At 46.3% G+C, this 20,824-nt stretch overlaps 1 protein-coding gene across 1 annotated transcript in view; it reads left to right on the top strand.

The window, feature by feature from the left end:
* Positions 1-8,079: 8,079 nt before the first annotated feature.
* The window catches only part of EFCAB10 (EF-hand calcium binding domain 10), a 239,851-nt gene continuing 227,106 nt past the window's right edge, over positions 8,080-20,824 (top strand). Inside the window, exon 1 of the mRNA XM_069627738.1 lies at positions 8,080-8,238. Coding sequence (XP_069483839.1) covers positions 8,136-8,238 — 103 coding nt within the window. The 5' untranslated portion in view covers positions 8,080-8,135. The remainder of the gene's footprint in view (positions 8,239-20,824) is intronic.

The raw sequence follows: 20,824 nt of genomic DNA, 5'->3' as shown, positions 1-20,824 counted from the left end.
AAAAAAGACAAAGACATTGAATGAGCGAATGCAAAGACATTACCTGAGCGCTCATCCAGAACTGTTTCACTTCGGGTCGGCGCCATATCTCCGGCACTCCGAACCCCGGCCCCTAAGGGGAAAAAGACATAAGCATTAGCGCTTGCTGCAATTAGACAACGAACATCATTATGATTTACCCTACTTCCAAGAGCGGTTATTTCTGCCAAGTAAAGAATTGCAGGAACTTGTCATTACTTTTGAACAGAACTTTTACAGCGCCTTACCTGAACAGTCAAGCTTATCTGAACTCCCATCAATCCTCAATCCAGTGAAGTAACTGGGTTTCAACGCGCCCCTGCATCAGAAGCAGGATGGAGTGCTCATCCTTCCAAACCCTAAGGTGAGGCTTCACAGGGAATCGTGGAGGAGGTATCGTGGAGGGTTGGAAGGGAGTGAGAGGCTTGAGCATTGTTCCACAGCTGGTAATACTCCCTTTTCACGCACAGGAGGGTATCCAACGAGCCAGGGAAGCCAGAATAGAGGGGCCCTTCCTATCCATCTTCAGAGTTCTGCGCCTTCGACGCCGCGCCTCCGTGGGAACCAGGTGAGCGTTACAGAACGCGAAGCCTTACCACAATTTCCCACCTGGGCGCTATGGAGACTTCCGAGACAGATCAGCTGGCCCATCTTTTAGGGGAAATACGGGCAGAAGTGCACTCAGCCCGCCAGGAGACTAATGCTCTCAGAAGGGAACTAATCCTATCCAAGGAAAGAACTGATGATCTGGCCAAAAGGTTATTGCAGGGCCAGGCAGAGCACACTCCTTTACCTGTTTCCGGAGATATTTCTACAACAATGGGTTCGAATAACCCGGTACAAATCAGTCTACCTGGACACATGCCTTTGGCCCCGCCGGAACGTTTTGCGGGGGATCCCAAGAAATATGCCGTTTTTATGAACCAATGCCGTTTACACTTTTTATGCAGGCCCGGGGCCTTCCCCAACGACCAGACCAAAGTAGCCTTTGTACTATCTTACCTCAGTGGCTGTGCTGCCGATTGGTCTATTCCATTGGTAAATCAGGATGATCCCATTCTCCGGGATTTCCAGGGCTTCCAGGCCAGCATGGAAAGATTGTTCGCTCGACACTCGCAGGGACAGGCCCTTGACAACGAACTGCTATCCTTACGACAAGGTAATCAGGATCTTTTGTCCTATATCGCCACCTTTAATAGACTAGTTGTGGAAACCGGATGGCCTGAAAATAAAAGGATCACATTGTTTCATCGAGGCCTGCGCGGAGAGCTTAAAGATGTTATAGCTCAGATAGTAGATCCACCCCAGGCCTGCGCAGACTACATAGACTTAGTGGTTCAACTTGATCACAGACTTCAAAATAGAAAAGCAGATCGGCTCAAGTATGAAACCAGAGTACCTATCAAGACCCACGTTAACTCCAAGAGTACTGACGTTTCCGAACCTATGCAAATTGGCAGTGTTAAAGGACCATTAACGCAGAAGGAACGAGAGAGAAGGCGACAAATGCAACTTTGTCTGTATTGCTGAACTTCCGGTCACTTTCTTCAAAGTTGTCCAGTTAAACCACCCAAGAAGGTGGTTGGAGCCACTGATAACGAGTTATTGACACCTGGTTCGGGAAACGACCTAGCCCGACAAGCGTAGGGGTCCGCTTGCCGAGCTTGAAAACAAACTCTTTGACCTCGCATTTTGTCATGCCAATGGTGCTTGTGAACCCAAAACAGCCTCAGCAGTTGCATGCTATAAAAGCATACATAGACAGTGGAGCTATTGGAAATTACATAGACAGTGAATTGGCTTCCAGGATTAAGCTTCCTCTCCGCCCGAAAGTAACCCAAGATGTAATTACTACAGTTGATGGAACCGAAATAGCCTCAGGGCCTGTAACGCATTCCACAGTTGAAATCACTCTGGTGGGTCAGGACGGACATCGGGAAGCAATCGTGTTTGATGTGATCAAGGCCCCACAATTTCAAGTACTTCTTGGTATCCCTTGGTTAGAAACACATAATCCGAGAATAGACTGGCGAGCAAAGAAGATAACTTTTCCTGATTGTGAACCAACCTGTTACCCAAGGAATCCAGCTATGGGTCTAGCCTCTGTAACTTCCACCCCTGTACAGCTACCATCTGAATACCAAGAATTCCAAGACGTTTTTCAGAAAGAGCAGGCTAACACCTTACCTCCCCATCGATCTTACGATTGCCAAATCGACTTGGTACCCAATGCACAACTACCTTGTAGTAGGATTTATGCTCTTACTGAACCTGAGAACTTGCATTTGCGCCAGTATTTGGATCAATACCTGGCCAATGGCTTCATTCGCTCATCAAAGTCACCAGTCTCTTCCGCTTTGTTCTTCGTACCTAAAAAGGAAGGAGACCTTAGGGCCTGTATTGACTACCGCGCCCTAAATCAGATAACGATTAAGAATCGTTACCCTTTGCCCCTGATACCTGAGCTTATCGACCAAGTAAAAGATGCTCGTGTGTACACCAAGCTAGATCTCCGAGGAGCTTACCACCTGGTACGTATAAAAGAGGGCGACGAGTAGAAGACTGCATTCCGCACCAAATTTGGGCTCTTCGAATATCAAGTAATGCCCTTCGGTTTGTGCAACGCACCTGCCGCCTTTCAGTACTTCATGAATGATGTTCTTCGGGAACTTATCGATGTTTGTGTCATCGTTTATATTGACGACATCCTGGTGTATTCCTCCTCAGAATCTGATCACAGAAACCATCTTAGGGCAGTTCTTGAGAAATTGCGCCAGCACAAATTATTTGCCAAGCTCGAAAAATGCGTTTTTCATACCACAGAAGTGGAGTTTCTCGGATTCATCCTGACACCTCAAGGAATCCGAATGGACTCGCGGAAAGTGGACGCCATTCTCAAATGGCCATCTCCTAGCTCTGTGAAGGGAGTGCAAAGCATGCTTGGCTTTGCCAATTTCTATCGAAGGTTCATCCCGGAATTTTCTCGTACTGTTCAACCCATCACAGCTCTCCTAAAGAAAAATAAACGCTTTGAATGGACTCACCCAAGCACTTAAGTGTGCACCCAAGCACTTAAACACATATCCTCTTCTATGAGCCTGGCGCCTAAGGCGCCACCTGAACACCTGTAAGGGGAGAAAGGAAGAGAATAGGAGAAGAAAAGCCCTTAACTGCTAAATCTGCATCCCGGAGTCATTTCTCCAACGGCCCTGAAAAGGAAGACATCATTTTAAAGGCATTTTGTTTCGATCGCTGCAGCGCTGCATTTTACTCACCTTTGCAAGGCGCTTCCATCTTCAGCAGCGATCTTCCGGATTCAGCTACGCCCCGGCGCCTAGAGGAAAAAAGACAAGAACAAAGGTGAGAGGGAGAAAAGGAATAAGGAAAGCTCAGTTTCCTTTTAAGTCTTACCTGTTGGATTATTCCCACTGCATTTCAGGTCCTGCCGCTTCCTGGCATCTCCGGACCCCGGCCCCTATGGGGAAAAAAGACAAAGACATTGAATGAGCGAATGCAAAGACATTACCTGAGCGCTCATCCAGAACTGTTTCACTTCGGGTCGGCGCCATATCTCCGGCACTCCGAACCCCGGCCCCTAAGGGGAAAAAGACATAAGCATTAGCGCTTGCTGCAATTAGACAACGAACATCATTATTAAGCTTGAACTTTTTAACAGAACTTTTACAGCGCCTTACCTGAACAGTCAAGCTTACCTGAACTCCCATCAATCCTCAATCCAGTGAAGTAACTGGGTGTCAACGCGCCCCTGCATCAGAAGCAGGATGGAGAGCTCATCCTTCCAAACCCTAAGGTGAGGCTTCACGGGGAATCGTGGAGGAGGTATCGTGGAGGGTTGGAAGGGAGTGGGAGGCTTGAGCATTGTTCCACAGCTGGTAATACTCCCTTTTCACGCACAGGAGGGTATCCAACGAGCCAGGGAAGCCAGAATAGAGGGGCCCTTCCTGTCCATCTTCAGAGTTCTGCGCCTTCGACGCCGCGCCTCCGTGGGAACCAGGTGAGCGTTACAGTGGCAAGGTCCGGGATGAAGCGCTGCAGTATGTGGCCATGCCTAAAAAGCTTCTCACTTCCGACGCGGTTGACAGTGCTTTTGCATTTTTGATGTCGCTAACTTTGCTGGGGTCTGGGGAAACGCCCTGTTCGTTGAACACATAGCCAAAAAAGCTGAGTGACTTATTTGCAAACTCGCATTTTTCTTCATGGAGTGCGAGTCCTGATTCTTCCAGGCGTTACAGTGTCGCTGCTAGCTGGGCCGTGTGTTCCGCTTCCGTTCTTCCGTAAACCAAGATGTCGTCGCTGACATTGGTGACACCTCGTAAGTCCTGAAGCACTCGGCGGATCTCGTTTTGGAAGACCTCCGCGGCTGAGGAGATTCCGAAGTTGAGGCGACGGTATCGCCGGAGCCCCAGATGAGATGAGAAGGTGGTAATGTAGCGAGATTCCTTGGCTAAGTGGATCTGATGGTAGCCAGATCGAAGATCGAGCTTGCTGAAGACAGTTGTGCCGGTGAGGTCTACAATCAGCTCGTCAATCGTTGGCGTACTGTGCCTCTCTCGCCCAATAGCTGCATTGGGAAGACGCATATCAATGCAAATGCGTACGGCATTGGGTTGTTTGGGTTTTGCCGTGACTACCATGGGGGACACCCACGGGGTGGCTCCCGACGTCTTTTCGATGATTTTCAGGTCTTCTAGTTTCTTGAGTTCGGCTTCCACAGCTGCCCTCATATGGAAGGGGACCCTCCTGTGTCTCACTGCTCTGAGTTCAATGGTCGGGTCGATGTGGAGCTTCACTGATCGGCCTTTGAGACACTTTATGCCGGTCAAGAGTTTCTTGTGCTTTTTGAGAAGATGTTCTCCGGCAGGACTGCAAGGTTGAACTGTATGACGTCAAGACGCTCGGCCGTGTTGCAGCTGAGCAGGGTCTCAATGCCAGCGTCCACGACATGGATCTGGATTTTGCAGCTGATGGCGCGATGTGAGAGAGTCGTTTTGAAGTACCCCATCAGTGGGAGGGGCTTCTTGAACCCGTAGGCATAGAGCAGGACTGAGCGCCGCCGGATCGTCAGCTGGGGCTTGAGTTTGTCGAATCTGGAAACTGGCATGACGTTCACGGTGGCCCCGGTGTCTATCATCATGGTGACTGGGATATCCCCTACTAGCACTGCGCATCGGTGGGACTTAGCACCACTGCGGTCGTTGTTGTCTCCTGGCTTCACAGCTGAGATCATGTACGCCTTCTCCTTCTTCTGGTTGTGGGTCCATTTGGTGAGGCTTTGTGACATCTCCCTGCTGGACTGGCTTTCTTCACTGCTACTCGCGCTGTCTGTCCCCTCGCCACCGATGGCACGGGCGCGCCCGCTCCTGCTGTACCGGGCCCTCTCTTTCGGTTTTATTTGGCGGTGCCGTTGTCTCTCTGGGTGCCTGGTGGACCCTCGGGTTCCCGTGTCGTCTCTGTGTCGTGGGGTGTTTTCCCTGCGGGTGGTGTCTCTGGGCAGCCTGGAGCTTAGGCACAACGCTGCGTAATGATTTTCTTTCCCACATGTCTGGCACGTGGTGCCATACGCTGAGCATGGTTCATTCCTGCCGTGTCGTCCCCCACACCATATGCAGTCTTTCGGTCTTGTGCTGGGTGGCCCTCCTCGTGGCCTCTGTTGCCTCAGGGCGTTGATTGTTGGGATGTTGTTCTTTGACAGGTCCGTGTCTAAAGGCAGGACTTATAATCTGCTCCATCTCCGCCGCATACTCATCCGTCCTTTCACGTAAGCGTCCCATGGCTAGGATAGTGTCAAGCGGGAGATCTTCTTCAGCTAGAACTGAGCGCCTTAGCTTCTCTGAGGACAATCCGTGTATGACTTGTTGCCTTACTGCAAACTCTTTGTTTGGGAAGTCACACGACAGTGCCATCTCTCTCAGCCTTACTGTGGAAGTCGTCTATGCTCTCTTGCGGGTGTTGTCTGGCTTGGCTCATCTTAAATCTTTCGAAGTTGTGACTGGCTTTTGGCTTGAATTTCTTCGTGAGGACATCCTTGGCGGTCACATAGTCGTCGTCTGTGCCTCGGTTCTGCAAGGCATTGAAGATGCGAAGAGCCATCGTGCCTAGGTTAAGCATGAGGAACGCCCTCTTAATCTCTTCATCTTCAATCTTGCGGGTGTGGAGGGAGAGCTCGAACTGTTGTAGCCATAGTTCCCACCGGAGGCAGGTGCGGGTGCCAAAGGGCTGAAATGGTTGCATTTACGTGCCCTGTGTGGTGTCCAGCCACATGCTAGTGTCTGGGTTCCGGCTCTGCAATCTTTGCGGCGTTGTGATGTCATCTGCCATGTTAACTCCTGTCTGACCCTGCGCTTGTGGATGGGTGCCGCCTGGCTCTAGGATGTTAGTTCTCCACGACGCCTGTGAGCATGTTGGCCCCCTTGCTCTCTCTGTTGACTGGGCGCGGGCTGGGTGCTATGCCGTAGCTTCAGTCCAGTGATGCGTCGTGCCTCATGTGGAATACATGTGGTAGCCCATGGGATGCCTGTTTAGCGAGTAGGGTTCTTTGCTGGATTCCTCTGTCCTTGTCTGGGTCAGCAGGCCTGGGCAGTGGCCTCCGATGTTGCCACCACTGGTGGGAGTGTTAGTGCTTGAGCCTCAACCTTGGCTGGTGCGTGCGTTTGCAAATGACAAAAGTAGCTGTCCCCACGTGGCACTGTGCACAGTCCTCTTTAAAGGAGCGTTCCAGTGTATAGTGCTACTGACGGGGGTGGTCCAGCCCTCATGAGCATTCGTTTTCTCTCGTGTTGCTTTTTTTTTCCTGTGCAAATGTGGGCGCGCAGGGCCGAGCAAGAGAGTTTATCTTGCTTGTTGTTTTTTTTTTTTTTCCGTATGGCGTGGGTGTGCGGTGCTCGCAGCCTGGGCTCCCTCCCCCTGAGATTGTGGCCATTGGCGGGGTGCGGGCGGGGCGTCGCACTTACTTGTCAGCCTGCGACGGCAGGCTGGTGTGTGGTTTTTTTTTCTCGCTCCCCGGCTTCACTGCCCGGCGCAAGTATCTCAGCAAGCCTGGGCTGCCGGGGGAGCGTGACTGCCTGCTGCCTTCTTTCCTGGCGGGTCCGCGAGAAGAGATCCCGCCTCGTCGCCAGTGTGATGTGCTGGGGGAGCGGGGCCAGGCCTAGCAGCGTGGCACGCGCAGCGCAGCACAGACTGACATGGACACAGTGTGGGATGGCGTCCGAGCGGGAACGGCCTTTCGGCGGGCTCCGCGTTCGCCTTTATTTACTTGTCCACGTGACCGCGGTCACGTGGACATCACATCATGGTAACGGCAGAGGCCCCCCGGTCATTTGCCAGGTCTGTTTCTTTGATGTCCTTTCTGTATTATTGGGCTGGGGCAGACACATGTGAATTGATAAATGTTAATGGCCACTTCCTGTGACAGGTTAGAGCTCACTGGCAAGGGACCATGATCATTCCAAAGATGCTGATTACCCATAATAAATGGCTGCGCCACATAAGCCTAAAACAGTGTATGCACGCACACTTGCACATTTTAGCTGCTTGTGTAAAGCAATTCTGTGATGTGAAGACAAGTCGGCAATACACAGATATGTCTGGTGCAGGTAAAACATTTTCTAGCCTCAGGGTGTTATAAATGTTTGAGAACTCCCTGATTTCGAAAATAAGGGGTATTTAAAATTCATGCTGAAAAAAAGGAACGGGGGTGTCAGGCATGAGTACAACTTTATACCGATTGTGCTAACCCCAGGATCCCCGCCCATTCTTCTAACAACGCTCAGCGGTGTTACAATGTCGATGCACATGCTCACCTTGAGAGCCGTAGTTATTTGATTTAGAAAACATTGTGTAATATGCTCGACAGATGTTGCGTGGGCGGCTGCGGTGCGTGTAAAAGAAAAAAGGGGCAGGCATTGTTCTCGTTTCGTACCCTTACACGTATTGCCTGATCCTAACATGTCTCCGATCTTTCTACCAGAAGCAGGGTTTCTATTGGTGCGGCAGGGTCTAAACCCGCCTTTGCGTATATTGATGTGCGCTGGATCTGTTATGCGACGCCCCGGTTCCCTAGCAACCGGCAAAGCACAGTATCATCGGCAGAAGCTATCATGGCTTCCTCGCTAGAACTAGAGGCTCAGGAGTATCTACAGCAAAACAAGGTGTTGGAGTTGATGGACAACCTGACCAGCATGCTTCTCTACTACCGACCCGGTAATGAATCCCCGCATTAGGCACGGGCTTGAGCGCCTGTGTCTGTACTCCCAACTTCTTCTGTAGTTTTGACATATTTGAAGCTCCGCCCATTTTCTTAAAGACACAAGGCTCTTCTCTTAATTTCTGGCACTCTAACCCAACCTGCTGAAGCTCAAAACACAGTTCGCGTGGGAGCTCCAAACTAATTGTCCCGTCCCTGACATTCAGTCGGCTCTCGAGAACGTTTTATTGTGTCAGGTTTTATTTCAACGTCTTTGTCTTTTAGCTAACCATACTTTGCTTAATTTCGGGTTTACAAGTCATCCCGTTTGTAATTCCTCTAGTCCGGTTTTATTTGTTGCCTTCTGCTTCTCGTAGTTGGTTCTCCTATTATAGATGCAAGACCACGAGTCCCGGGAGGCAAATAAATAATGAGGACGGTGTGAGATCCGCATCTTTAATGAGTAAAGTAAACTTACAAGAATGCAACATGAAGTGAGAATAACAGAACTGGCTTAATATGTATCACACAAAGTCAAATCGAACAAATGTATAAAACTGCCTTGTTTTATTAAGTTTACAAGATGTCTTGTCACCAGGGACACAATAAACACAAGTACTGTAATTTAATTTCTCAGCCATTTGCATTCTGGGGCTTGTAGTCTTATAACACGCCAAGTAAGTAAGAACAGCCCAGAACAGAAATAGCATCCACTTTGAACAGTAATTTATCGTCTATCCTTACATCTGTATCCAATTGTAGCTGAGAGCAGGTGTACAGATTCTCCATCAGACTTCACGTTGGGGTGATTTATGTTATGTTAAAGGATGTTTATACCACACACTTTCACCACCGGAGTGACCCCCTGGCACTCTGGCGGATCTGAAAGTTAAGAGGGTAGGAACGGTTAGTAGGGTGTAGTGGGATAAAGGTAGATCGAGATTTTCTGTGTCCTGTTGGCAGCTTCAGTTTGCTTACCACTGTTCGCTGAGCATGGGTGCAGTTTCCAGATCTGTGGGCTCCCATGTGCTGTTGTGCGAAAGTATGTGTGACTTGTTTTTTGTTGCAGTGTAGTGAATTGCTTGCGGTTTGCGGCGCAGGCGAGTAGTTGTGTTTGTTTTGCGTTTGAGAGGCGTGTGCCAAGAGTTGAGGTTTTAGCGGATGGGTTAGTGGAGTTATCTCGTTCTTTCGGGCATCTGTCTTGGGTGTCTTTGTCCTTGCTGTCTGCTGGAGCATTCCTTTGAGGTTCATTCCTCTGTGTTTCATTCGCCTAGTTCTGTCTAGTGATACGTGGAAGGGACCGAAGATGAAGGCCCCGCCCACCCAGAGTTAAGCTTGCTAAGGTTTTCCGGTGTTTAAAAAAGCAAGTATTTATTTATTTGGTCATAAGAGTGTTCTGCCTAGCATCGTCTCCCTGAGCTCGGAGGGGGTGGTCCCCTCCCTATGAATTCTAAGCGCTCCCTGTCCTATTGTAGTAGGGAATTCATAGAATAAATACAGAGAGCATGGGAGCTACCTTAAGGCCTTGTAGGACTAAATCACGTCAGTATTTGCATACATGAGCTTAAAAAAAGGATCATGTATTCAGATGTATGCTCTGTGCTTTGCAAGCGCCTGCTTCATGTATGGGGTTTATAAAGCGAAAACCTAGCTGGGAAGCAACAGAGCCCTAAACAAAGGGGACACACCAAGCGGTTGCAAGTAGGGCGCTGGGGTAGCAGCAGAGTGGGATTGGGGGGGGGGGAGATGGGAACTCTGAACGAGTTGAGTGGAGCAATCTGCAAAATGTTCTTTGTAGAGTGGGATCTTCAGGTCCTTTATGGAAGGGGCCAGTCTTATCTGTGTTGGTATCTTTTTCCAAAGTCATTGTGCATAGCGATAAAAAGGCTGGTTTCTTGTTTTATTCAGAACTGGCCCATTTGCCCGCAGGCCCATTTGTTAGAGGCCCATTTGCTCGTTTTTTTTGTTTTTTTTTGTTGAAAATTTGGTTTTATTGGAGTTTTACAATTATGACATAATTCAAAAAATAATTCAAACATTGGTATATATCAAAGTGAGGTCACAACTTTTCCCTCCCACCCCCCCCCATCCCATGCCATGGTTTAATGGTCTTTTTGTTGTTGATTTTTCTATTTTATTTTACAAATTTCGCTATATAAGTAGAATGGGTGAGTGGGTTAGGTTTAGGTATTTATTAAGGTGGAGGGGTGTAGGGTGGGTTGCGGGGGTGTCCCCCTCACCTGCTTTTTTGCAGTGAGCTAAATAGGTTAATTGAAATGGGCCTCAAACAACTTATCTCGAGCAAACATCATAGAACCTTTTATTCCCCTCTTGTAGCCTTGTATCGAGCATGGCGATGTTGCCGCTTCTGGTTTTGTGCTGGCCGCTGGAGACGTTGAGATTCTCAGCCGAGTATAGTGGGGCTTTGGATGTGACTGCTTTGTAGGTGATGCAGACTGTCTTCAACATGATGCATGCTTGAATGCAAGTACATCACCTTGAGGATGGGGTGCAGGGGAGACAGGCGCAGTTTTTTTTAAAGTCCTTTGATGAGGAGTTATGCAGCATACCAGATGGCTTTTAGAGGGGCAAATGTGGTGGGATCTGGGACTCATGCAAGTAGGGCGTTGTCACCATTCGGGTGGGAATGACCAGGGATTCAACAACTGTTCTGGCACTCTGGGCAAGGACGCCTTTGTGGAGAAGAGCAAGCTGGTACTGTGCTGCTCAAGTCTACTTGGCGATTGCTATTTTTAATGAAAGGTCATACTTGATAGTAAAGTCAAAAACATTTGCATCAGTGAGAACGGAGCCGTTTATCTATCAAGCTTCATGTCAGTCAGACAATTCTGGTCTTGACATGCTTGATGGAGAATTAATTCGGTATTTGTAGGGTTGAACTTCAGGGAGGTGCTTGAATAAGGGACAGGTAGTGCTTGAGTCGATAGATGCCATTGATGTAAAGCTGTGTGGTTTATCCATATTGGTGCATCTTGATGTCAGTGGTGGAGAGGAGTTCCACCAGAATGTCCATGTAGAGGTCGAAGATGACAGGGGAAATGATGAAGACTTGAAGAACTGCCGGTAATTTGTGTTGCTGTTTAGGTCTCCACACAGAATTACTCTGCAGCTTATGGTGAGCAAGTAATTTCTAGTTGCCGGTGCACTTCTATGTCCAGTGTGTGCTTTCATGTAAAATACCAAGGCACAAGGGAAGTTGTAGTGTTTGCTAGACCCTGATTCTAATGATCAAACTAGGTAGTGGTGTCACAATGACCAGTCATCTAGTAAACCTGGGCTTGAAGTCATATGAGAAATGTAGGGGGCCCTGAAACCTAATCAAACAATGAGTAGCCAGTTTAACAAGGTAACCTAACTAATGCTGAAATGTTTCAGTTTAATGCAAAATGCACCTGGTACGAAAGGGAGAGCAGTTTATAAAAATGTGTGCTTAATAAAATATTTGAAAATAGGGGCACCCAAGTATCTGCAGGGGAACTTCACCATTCCATTGTTCTAGAAACTGATAATCGGTACAAAGATAAGCCAAAAATCAGGGCCGGCCTTAGCCCTGGCAACACCGGAGCAATTTGGCACCACCCTCTGCCCCCGTCAAGGCAGGAAGGGGGAGGATCACAAAATGTTTAGTTGTAATGGTGCCGATACCACACCTGCAGGGGTAGCGCAATGCTATGCCCTGCTGATGTAGCAGCAGAGCTCTATTGAAATGGAAGTACCTGTGTCCCGTCCTGGGGCGGGCGCTTATCACTTAGAGCGCTGCTACACCAGCAGGGGGCTACACCGGCTGGTGTAGCAGCAGCGCTCTAGTGAAATGGAAAGGACCCCACTCTGGTGCTGGAGCTCCCAGTGCCAGCACAAGAGCTGGGCGCTTTTCATTTTTTAATGGGGTGGCTTTGCCACGCCAACTCGGGGGAGCACTTGAAAGACTGCCCTGAGCTGGTGTGGCAAGGGGCTAAGGTGGCGCCCCTGGCGACTGTCCCGGTCGCCTATGCCTCTGCCAAAAATAGGTTATGTGATTTAATTTCCCTACATGCGGGTTAAGTCTGTTTGTTTTTGTCGCTCTAACTTTTCCCACTCTTAGCTTTTCCCACTCTCACTGGTCCGGTTTCCTTTTCCCCCCACAAACCACAGTCTGGCTGCCAACCCAGGCAGGGTCACAATTTCCCTCTACACAGACAAGGCACCACACTTTAAGGCTAATATAGTGGGGATGTGCACAGAATAAAAGACGAACATAACAAAAAACACATTTCTTAACAGCTCAATGTTTGATGTCAAAGTACTTGTGACAGCACAATGTATATGCCTAAAAATGTGTGCACATGTAACGTGGTGTTATTAATGACCTAATAATCAACATCCGTGTTTCCACTTTTGCACCGAAGAGCTGTCGTCTAGTCACCTATCTATATCAGGGATGACAATTCACCAAAATGCCGGAGGTAGCAGAAGTGACATCGTGTACCCAATGACCTCGCAGGAAGTGCCATCACAAAAGTAACACAAACATCCTACAATAGTACAATGAATAAAATAACACAAAGTACGAAAGTGAACAAAATGCAATATTAGTTTAAACCATATATTAACTACAGTGCTATCCCAATATTGAATGTATGCAGTCATGATATGCTGAGGTCACACCGAGCAAATCCATCATAGACCAGGAGCACTGCTTTCGTATGCCAGTACTGCCTCATATGGCCAGTCATAAGCATATTATATCTGTTGAATCTTTGCCTATCATGTATATTTAAATATTCTCAATACTGCTTCACATGCCAGGCACTGCTATAAAATGCTTAGGGCAACCTCATATACCCCGTATTGCCATTTACACCATATTAAGACTCATACACCATATATAATCATCTTATGGAAGCTACAGCCTCACAAACACAAGTGCTGTAATCATTGACAAGTGCAGACACAATCAGCAAGTGCTGCCAGGTAAAGGCTGACAATCTATACATACCAGAATGCTTACTAAGTTGCACTCTGCATACCCTTGATTAAGTGGTAGTTAGGTAATCTATTAAAGTCCCTTGTAGGTTGTAAATGTGTCACAAATCCAGATTCAGGGTACAATTTGTCACAGATTCAGGCATGGGGGACAAAAGACTGTCTTGGCACTTGGATAGTGTATATTCATGTAGTTTTGTGAGTTCCCAAAACAGGGAACTCACATTCCCTGCACACTATCTTGGGCTAGACACCAAATAATTTCACATATATATTCATTCATTATTGTTTGAATTAATGGAGAAATAAGATTTTTTACTACAAAAAAGCTTTTTAAGTAAAGAAACATATACATTCATTCGACAATATTGGTTTGTGCAAAGGTTTTTTACATTTTCAATATAGTACTGAAAAAAGGGTCGCAAGGCGTTTCGAGAGTATCTCTCTTCTTCAGAAAAAATTGTAAATTGATTTCAATCTCTCAACCTATGATTAATGCAGTAACAAACAGTTTACATCAAGCGATACAGATAATCTTATGACAAATAGCTTTTTGATTTCCAGAATCTTCCTCCTATACAATTACGTAGGTTTTCTAATCGCTCGTTTGAACAGTTGTCCTTCCTCATATAAGTTAAATAATCAAAATCAGATTAGTAATGGACACTTCAAAGGACCTTGATGTGTAAGAACAGTCAACAATTCGTATCCGACTCGCTCACCTGCATCCTCTGCACGATGAAGTTCTTGCATTCACTATGGTGTCAAAAAGCGGGACCTGTGAAGACAGATTCTTTGCTAAGTGATTTGTGCTCTATGCAAACTCTAACTTTGTGGCCAGACATAATTCTAATATTCACTCACCTCACTTTTAGTTGACTCTGTGTTACAACTGTCAGTAAGTGATTTGTGGAGTTCTCAGTAGTTCCTTGAATTATATGACTCTTCTGTTCTAAAAGTGAATAGACCTGAGTCTTTCAGACATGTTGCCATTTTAGTAATTTTGACCAATACATTTCTTAAATGCACTGAATGAGATTCACTATAAATACCTAAAAGAGTAAAAATAGTCCGCTCTATTCGTTTGGATGCCGAATTGTGGATATCTAGCTGTTGATTAGTTGAGTGATGTTTCAAGAAGGATTTCCATATATGTCTAAGAATAAATTAACCTAATTTTAGTTAACAGTTCCATTATGAAGCATTAAAAGTGGGTCTAATTTATCCCCCGTTCGTTCTGAACTTACTTATTTCTTGAAATTATGAAAAAATCCAGAGATTTGCCACCGTTGAGTATCCAAAGTAGTGACTTGCGCTCTTTCAAAATGGCTACTATTTATCTTTGCCTGCTGTGTCACTGTGATGTCATTGCGTGATGATGCCGATGGCATCAAGCGTGTAAATAATTTTTATTTTATTGTTGTCACGTGTTGTGTATATAAATCCCCTATTCCTATCCATGCTAAAGGCGAGGATTAAGAAAACTTTATGAGTTTGAGGACTTGGATACCGTAATGGTTTCATATATAGTCTGTTAAGGTAAATGCAGAAGACTGCCTTCCAGAAAGATCACAGCCTGCTGTCATATATCCACATATGTTGCATCAATTAAATAAAGTGACTATCTCAAATAGCATAGTTGTAAATGTAATAGCTGTCTCTTATATGTAAACAGGGGGAGTTAAATATTTTCCCATGCGTAAATACATTGCACTGTGTCTAAACATAGTTATCAACACATTATTATTGTGATCCATACATACACCATGTAATCCTTACCCATGTGCATAATGTGTGGCCTTTTCCTAGTTTTATTCTTAGGGTAGTCTCATAAGGTGGATCTTGGCAGCGGCAACTCTGTAAAGATCTTAGTAAACATTGAATATCCAACAGTCTAAAGAATTCATAAATTCAAGCAAATGAAACCCTCCTTGATATTAAATAAATATCCCAATAATGATATACATTATTCTCAATATTGTTACTTCTTCCAGGTCTCAGATTTGTCCTACCTCCTTGGAGTGTACATTCTAATGCCTGGACATACATTTTTATATATAAATACACATTATTCATTCATAATTGTGAATCTTCCCTTTCCCACTCAGAGGAGTGTACAGTCTATTGGCCCATCAACGTATAGCCCAATGAATAGCATAAATGGTCATGATAAGTTTTGGGATAAAATATCCTCACAATAAGATCCACTCTTTGGTGCCAGAACTCCTAGCCTATTTTGTAATTCCCAATCAGTTAACTATGCTTGTTCTAGACAGGGAGCTTGTCTAAGTTGGATGATCTGAACTTTAGGACTCTGATCCAGGTTCCACAGTATTCATAGAAAAGGTCCCAAGTAAGTCTTCATTCATCCCTAATGGGGCTATTGCATCCAAATGATGGATCCAAACAATTATATTTGAACCAGTTTTTGGTAATGTCTCCACCCCTAGGCAGAGGGTCTACAGTCTCTAAAACTACGCATTTCATTTGTGCTACTGTAGGGGTGAAACTTTAATCACCTTAACCCACGACAGGCCCACCACCATAAAGCAAGTTTATTGTACAAAAGCTCCAGGAGTGGTTAGATGGTATTGCAGGACCACACCAACCCAAGTCTCAACAATACAACATCAGTTGGCGGTTTATATACTTTTTGCAACAATTTATAACACTGCCAGATACTTTTATTATCACCCACCCCCCTAATATGATTGGAAAAATCTTCTTCAAAGAAATCCCATCTTTCCCAAATTATTCTATTTTCATTGGTCAGGTTCATCTTCATTATTATCTTCAGATCATATTCAAAACACACCTCTTCTTGGGATTCGTTGTAGTAGGTCCTAAGGTCAGTACATGGTTAAACATTTGTATTCAAGACATAATTTATTGCTAGCAATAACTGGCTTAAAACCTTTAACTTTAAGTATGATTGTACATGGTCCTCGCATTGACATTTCCCGCAACATGAGGAGGCTGGGTGAATGATTTCCCTTAATTCGTTATGCTATCTCATTTCCCAGGTTACTGTTCCCTTGAAACATTCCAATCTCCAAAGCTCCTATTTTATTGCACGATTCACAACTCCTGAATAGCTTTAGGCACTTGGCTTACCCCGTGTTTTACTACTGACCAGAATAAATAACAAAACTCTTTTGGTCATACTCTTAAAAAGCAGGAGATTATATGTACTATCTGCGAGACTTAACAGATCATAACATTCAAGGCTATTACTGCAGCTGCTAATCGCAAAGGTTGATATTATTCATTTACCTGCCTTGTACATCTGAAAACCTTTTTAGAAGTCAAAGTGCATTTTGCTAGAAAGTCCTAACCACTGAGTTCTGATTCATTGTGAATAGCCACTTATATTGAAATTCATGAATTCCACATGTATTTATATTAATATGCAGACTTGTTTTTACATTTGGCAGATTTAATACCCTATCTTTCTGTGCACGTGCAAGCTAATATGTATCGGTTCTGAACAAAAGTAGCACTCGTGCTCGGTTTGCTGCACCCACAGTCATCAATATGGCGCAGGCAACATGAATCCGTTGTAATGATGGGGACCCTCCTTGACCACCCTGGCACTCCCCGCTTTAGTTAATACTTTAACAAATCATAATCCTCCTCCTGGGGAACATCTCTGCAACCATCTCTAACCCTGGTCTCAATATGGACGTACTCCTCCGCTGAATCAACCCAACTCGCCCGCCCACCTTTTCGCAATCTGCCTGCCACTCAACACAAGATGCCAATTTGGTGGAGAAAACAAAACCACTTCAGATGGAGTACTCATATGATATAGAGTAGTGATGGCCCTAGTTTTGGACAGGGTTATGATCATCATGGCTGCACCTCTTGGTACCTGGGCAGAGCAACAACCCAGAAGGATTTGTCAGGAACAAAAAAGAGTAAGTAAAAAGACAAAGATTAGCATCAGAATCTTCACACCAAGACTTAGCTAGAGAGGTACCCATGAAAACAAAGAGTGTATCCATGAGTTGTTGGTGATACCAGCCTCAGTTTCCATGACCTCTTTCAGTTTATGCAGAGCAGCGATGGCTCTGGTGAGCATGCCATTTTCAGTGTCATTTGGAGGCAGAAATGTACAGCACGTACTCCCAATTTTCCAGCATACTCTGCCCTCCATTGCTGTCAAAAGATGAATTATGTACCAGTTTTTCAATGTTATAAGACACAGTGCCCATAATTCATACTTAATGGCATGAAACACTGACTCTGAAGTGTTCACAAAGAGCAAGAGTTCATACCTGGTCACCTGGAGCCATTTGGCATTTGCCGCTGCTTGGATGCCAAGTGCCAGGAGGGAGGTAAAAAAGTTCTCTGTGTGGCTAAACAGCCGATATCGGTCGGGAATGTCTGTTAAGGCCTGTGATGATGCCACTGAGAGGTAGCTGGACCTTTTCCTTTGTAATAATTGTGTAGAATTTTTGCCATCAAACCTAGTCTCCAATTTGTCTTTATACAGTGATGAAGGGGACGCAAGGGGCACAGGGGACGAAGGGGGCGCAGATGTGATTTTAGGCATTGGATGGGCCAAAAGCAAGTGCTCTTCAGGGATTACAAGGACGGGCACATAAAGGGTAGAGAGACTGCACACACCTCACCAGGCTGGAGGCGACTGCCTGTATGCACGCTGCCGATAGATCCAAAAATTGTCGAGGTGCAGCCGTACCTCCAGCCAAATCCGCAATGCGTACAGTGTTACTGTAGTTCCCATTTGTGCCAACGGACACCGTGCCATTGCACCTAAAACATATAGAAAAATTGGTAAGTGTCTGTATCTTAACTGGTTTTTCTGTTTCTTTGAGCCACGTCAGATACTGCAAATGATTTCTCCATATTGTCCCACACTCTTGGTTTATTTGTGCCACCCTTTCTTCAGAGAATCCACTCAGTCCTCCAGCTCTGCAACTGTTCACCCCTTGCTCCCATCGATTTTTAGAAAAAATAGCTCCTTACAAGATCAATTGAACTCTTTGAGTACACCTACTATTTTTGTGCTCTGCCCATTCGGCCATTTGAACATCCCTCATCACCTGGTATGATTGCTGCCATTATTGACTGCCCATTAAACTGCCTTCAAACCCTGCACAAGGGTAGGTGCACCAAGCATAGCGCACCTGCTACCTCTACCTCACTGTCATGATCTCTGCTTCCAAAAGGTCAGGGTTTTCCCAACTCCCTTGGAAGCAGATCCATAACCCAGGTTCCGAGTGCCAATCAGTCCAAATTGGGACCTTTTGGACCCAGTCCTGGCGCCAGTGGCACCAGGCTCATAAATATGCCCAGTCCCAGCGCTGGAAGCGCCGGGCTCATAATGCTTGGGTGGACTTACCTGCAGCAGACCATGCTGCTTACTTGCCTGCCAGTTGAGCCTCTGATCCTCTTCTGTTTGGAACTACTTTTCCTGTTGGGTGGGGCAGGAGCCACTCCCTAGGTTCAGAACACTGGGACTCTTCTGGAAAGCAGGAACTCTTTTCTTACCTAGGCGTGGCTGTGGAAGGAGACACCTAAGCACTACAGGAGGCTATTTAAACCACACCCGATGGATGAATCTTGCTTTGCGTTATTCTGCATCCTCTGCAGCAGAACGCTCATCGTGTCTTCTGCATCTGATCCTGGGCCTAAGGAAAAAGGCTTACCATCCTGAATCCAGTCTTCAGCAACACCTATAAAGACAAGAAAGAACAGGTTAGCATTACGGTCTTCAGTGACAGCGCTTCAGTTACCTGGTCCATCGGCTGTCACCAACGCCTCGCGCTGCATTCCGGCATCTGAAAGACAAAGGCTTACCTACTCTTCGTGCGCTCCGGAGGTCTTCGCACTGCATTCCGGCATCTGAAAGACAAAAGCTTACCAACTCTTCGCACGCTCCGGAGGCCTTCGGCGCTGCATCCCGCATCTGAAAGACAAAACAAGGTGCGTTTAAAGACATTGGGGAACTTTAATACTCATGTGCCATTACTCCTTTCCACATCTAACCCAGTGGGTATTCCGGCACCCTGCAGCCGCTCCGAACTTGTACCTGCAAAATAAAAAGACAGTTAGAGCGCATCGTGAAGCAGGCAACAATCGCTTACTTACGTGCTTCCAGGCGCTTCTATTCATCACACGGGCTCCATCTTCAACTCACTTCAGCCCGTCATCCGCCATCGCCGGAACCCTGCAAAACAAGAGACATCATTATTAAAGACTTTTAAAGACATTAGAATTACTCGAAACTTACTGTTCGTGCAGTAAACGACGGACAGCAGTCCTCTGAAGTCAAGAGGCCTGCTCCCCTTATCCAGTGAAGAAATTGGTTACAGCACCCTGCCCCGAGGCAGATGGAGAGCATGGCGTTCACTTACCTAAGGTGAGAGCGTTAACCTTTGGGGTTCTACAGGAGAAGAGAAAGGGAAGAAGAGAGAGACATTCAATAACCCAGTTCATTAATCCCATATTTTCTATCTGCAGACATCTTACCCTTCGAGTCAGACATACAATGCACAGAGGTCCAGCCCAAAGAGCCAGCCGTGTGTTACACATCACCTTTGAAGATACGGTATACGCCCAGTCAAGACCGGCGCCTCTACGGGAATCAGGTGAGCGTTACAGAACGCAAAGCCTACCGCAAAACTCCCGTCCAGGCGCTATGGAAACCTCGGATACCGACCAGCTAGCCCAGTTACTTGGGGAACTAAGGGCAGAAGTGCATGCAGCCCGTCAGGAAACGAACGCTCTAAGAAGGGAACTGATTATTTCCAAGGAGCGAACAGATGATCTCGCTAGACAATTGCTACAGTCACAAACCGGACAGACCCCGTTAACCGCATCTGGGGGAAATCTTCCTTCTACATCCTCTATGAATCCAGTGCAGATCAACCTACCTGGGAATGTATCTCTGGCTCCGCCCGAACGATTTTCTGGTGACCTAAAAGAGGTTTGCAGTATTTATCAATCAGTGCCGGTTGCATTTCTTATGCCGGCCAGCAGCCTTTCCAACTGATCAAGCTAAAGTAGCTTTCGTGCTTTCGTACCTTAGTGGCAATGCGGCAGACTGGTCGATCCCTCTAGTAAATCAAGATGATCTGGTCCTCCATGATTTTCAAGCTTTTCAGCTCAGTATGGAAAAACTGTTCGCAAGACATTCACAGGGGCAGGCCTTGGACAATGAGCTTCTTTCGTTGCGACAAGGTAATCAAGACCTTTTGGCTTATATTGCGTCTTTCAACAGACTGATAGTGGAAACTCAATGGCCTGAGGACAAAAGGATTACGCTGTTTTATAGAGGTCTACGTGGAGAGCTCAAAGATGTGTTAGCTCAAGTAGTGAATCCCCCACAAGATTGTTCGGACTATATAGACTTAGTCGTTCAAATAGATCACAGACTGCAGAACAGGAAGGCCGATCGTTCCAAGTTTGATGCTCGAGTATTTTCCAAACCGCCAACTCCTTCCAAAGGAGTAGACTCCGGGGAACCCATGCAAATAGGGGGCCTGAAAGGTCCTCTAACACAAAAGGAGCGGGAAAGGAGAAAACAGTTGCAATTATGCCTCTATTGCGGAAACTCAGGGCACTTTCTTCGAGACTGTCCGGTGAAACCTGCCA

This window comes from Ambystoma mexicanum, chromosome 12 (genome assembly GCF_040938575.1).
Source record: "Ambystoma mexicanum isolate Mex_15411 chromosome 12, UKY_AmexF1_1, whole genome shotgun sequence".
In the NCBI taxonomy this organism is placed as follows: Eukaryota; Metazoa; Chordata; class Amphibia; order Caudata; family Ambystomatidae; genus Ambystoma; species Ambystoma mexicanum.
The sequence above is the reverse complement of the archived record's forward strand: the minus strand, read 5'-3'. Positions and strand labels throughout refer to the sequence as shown.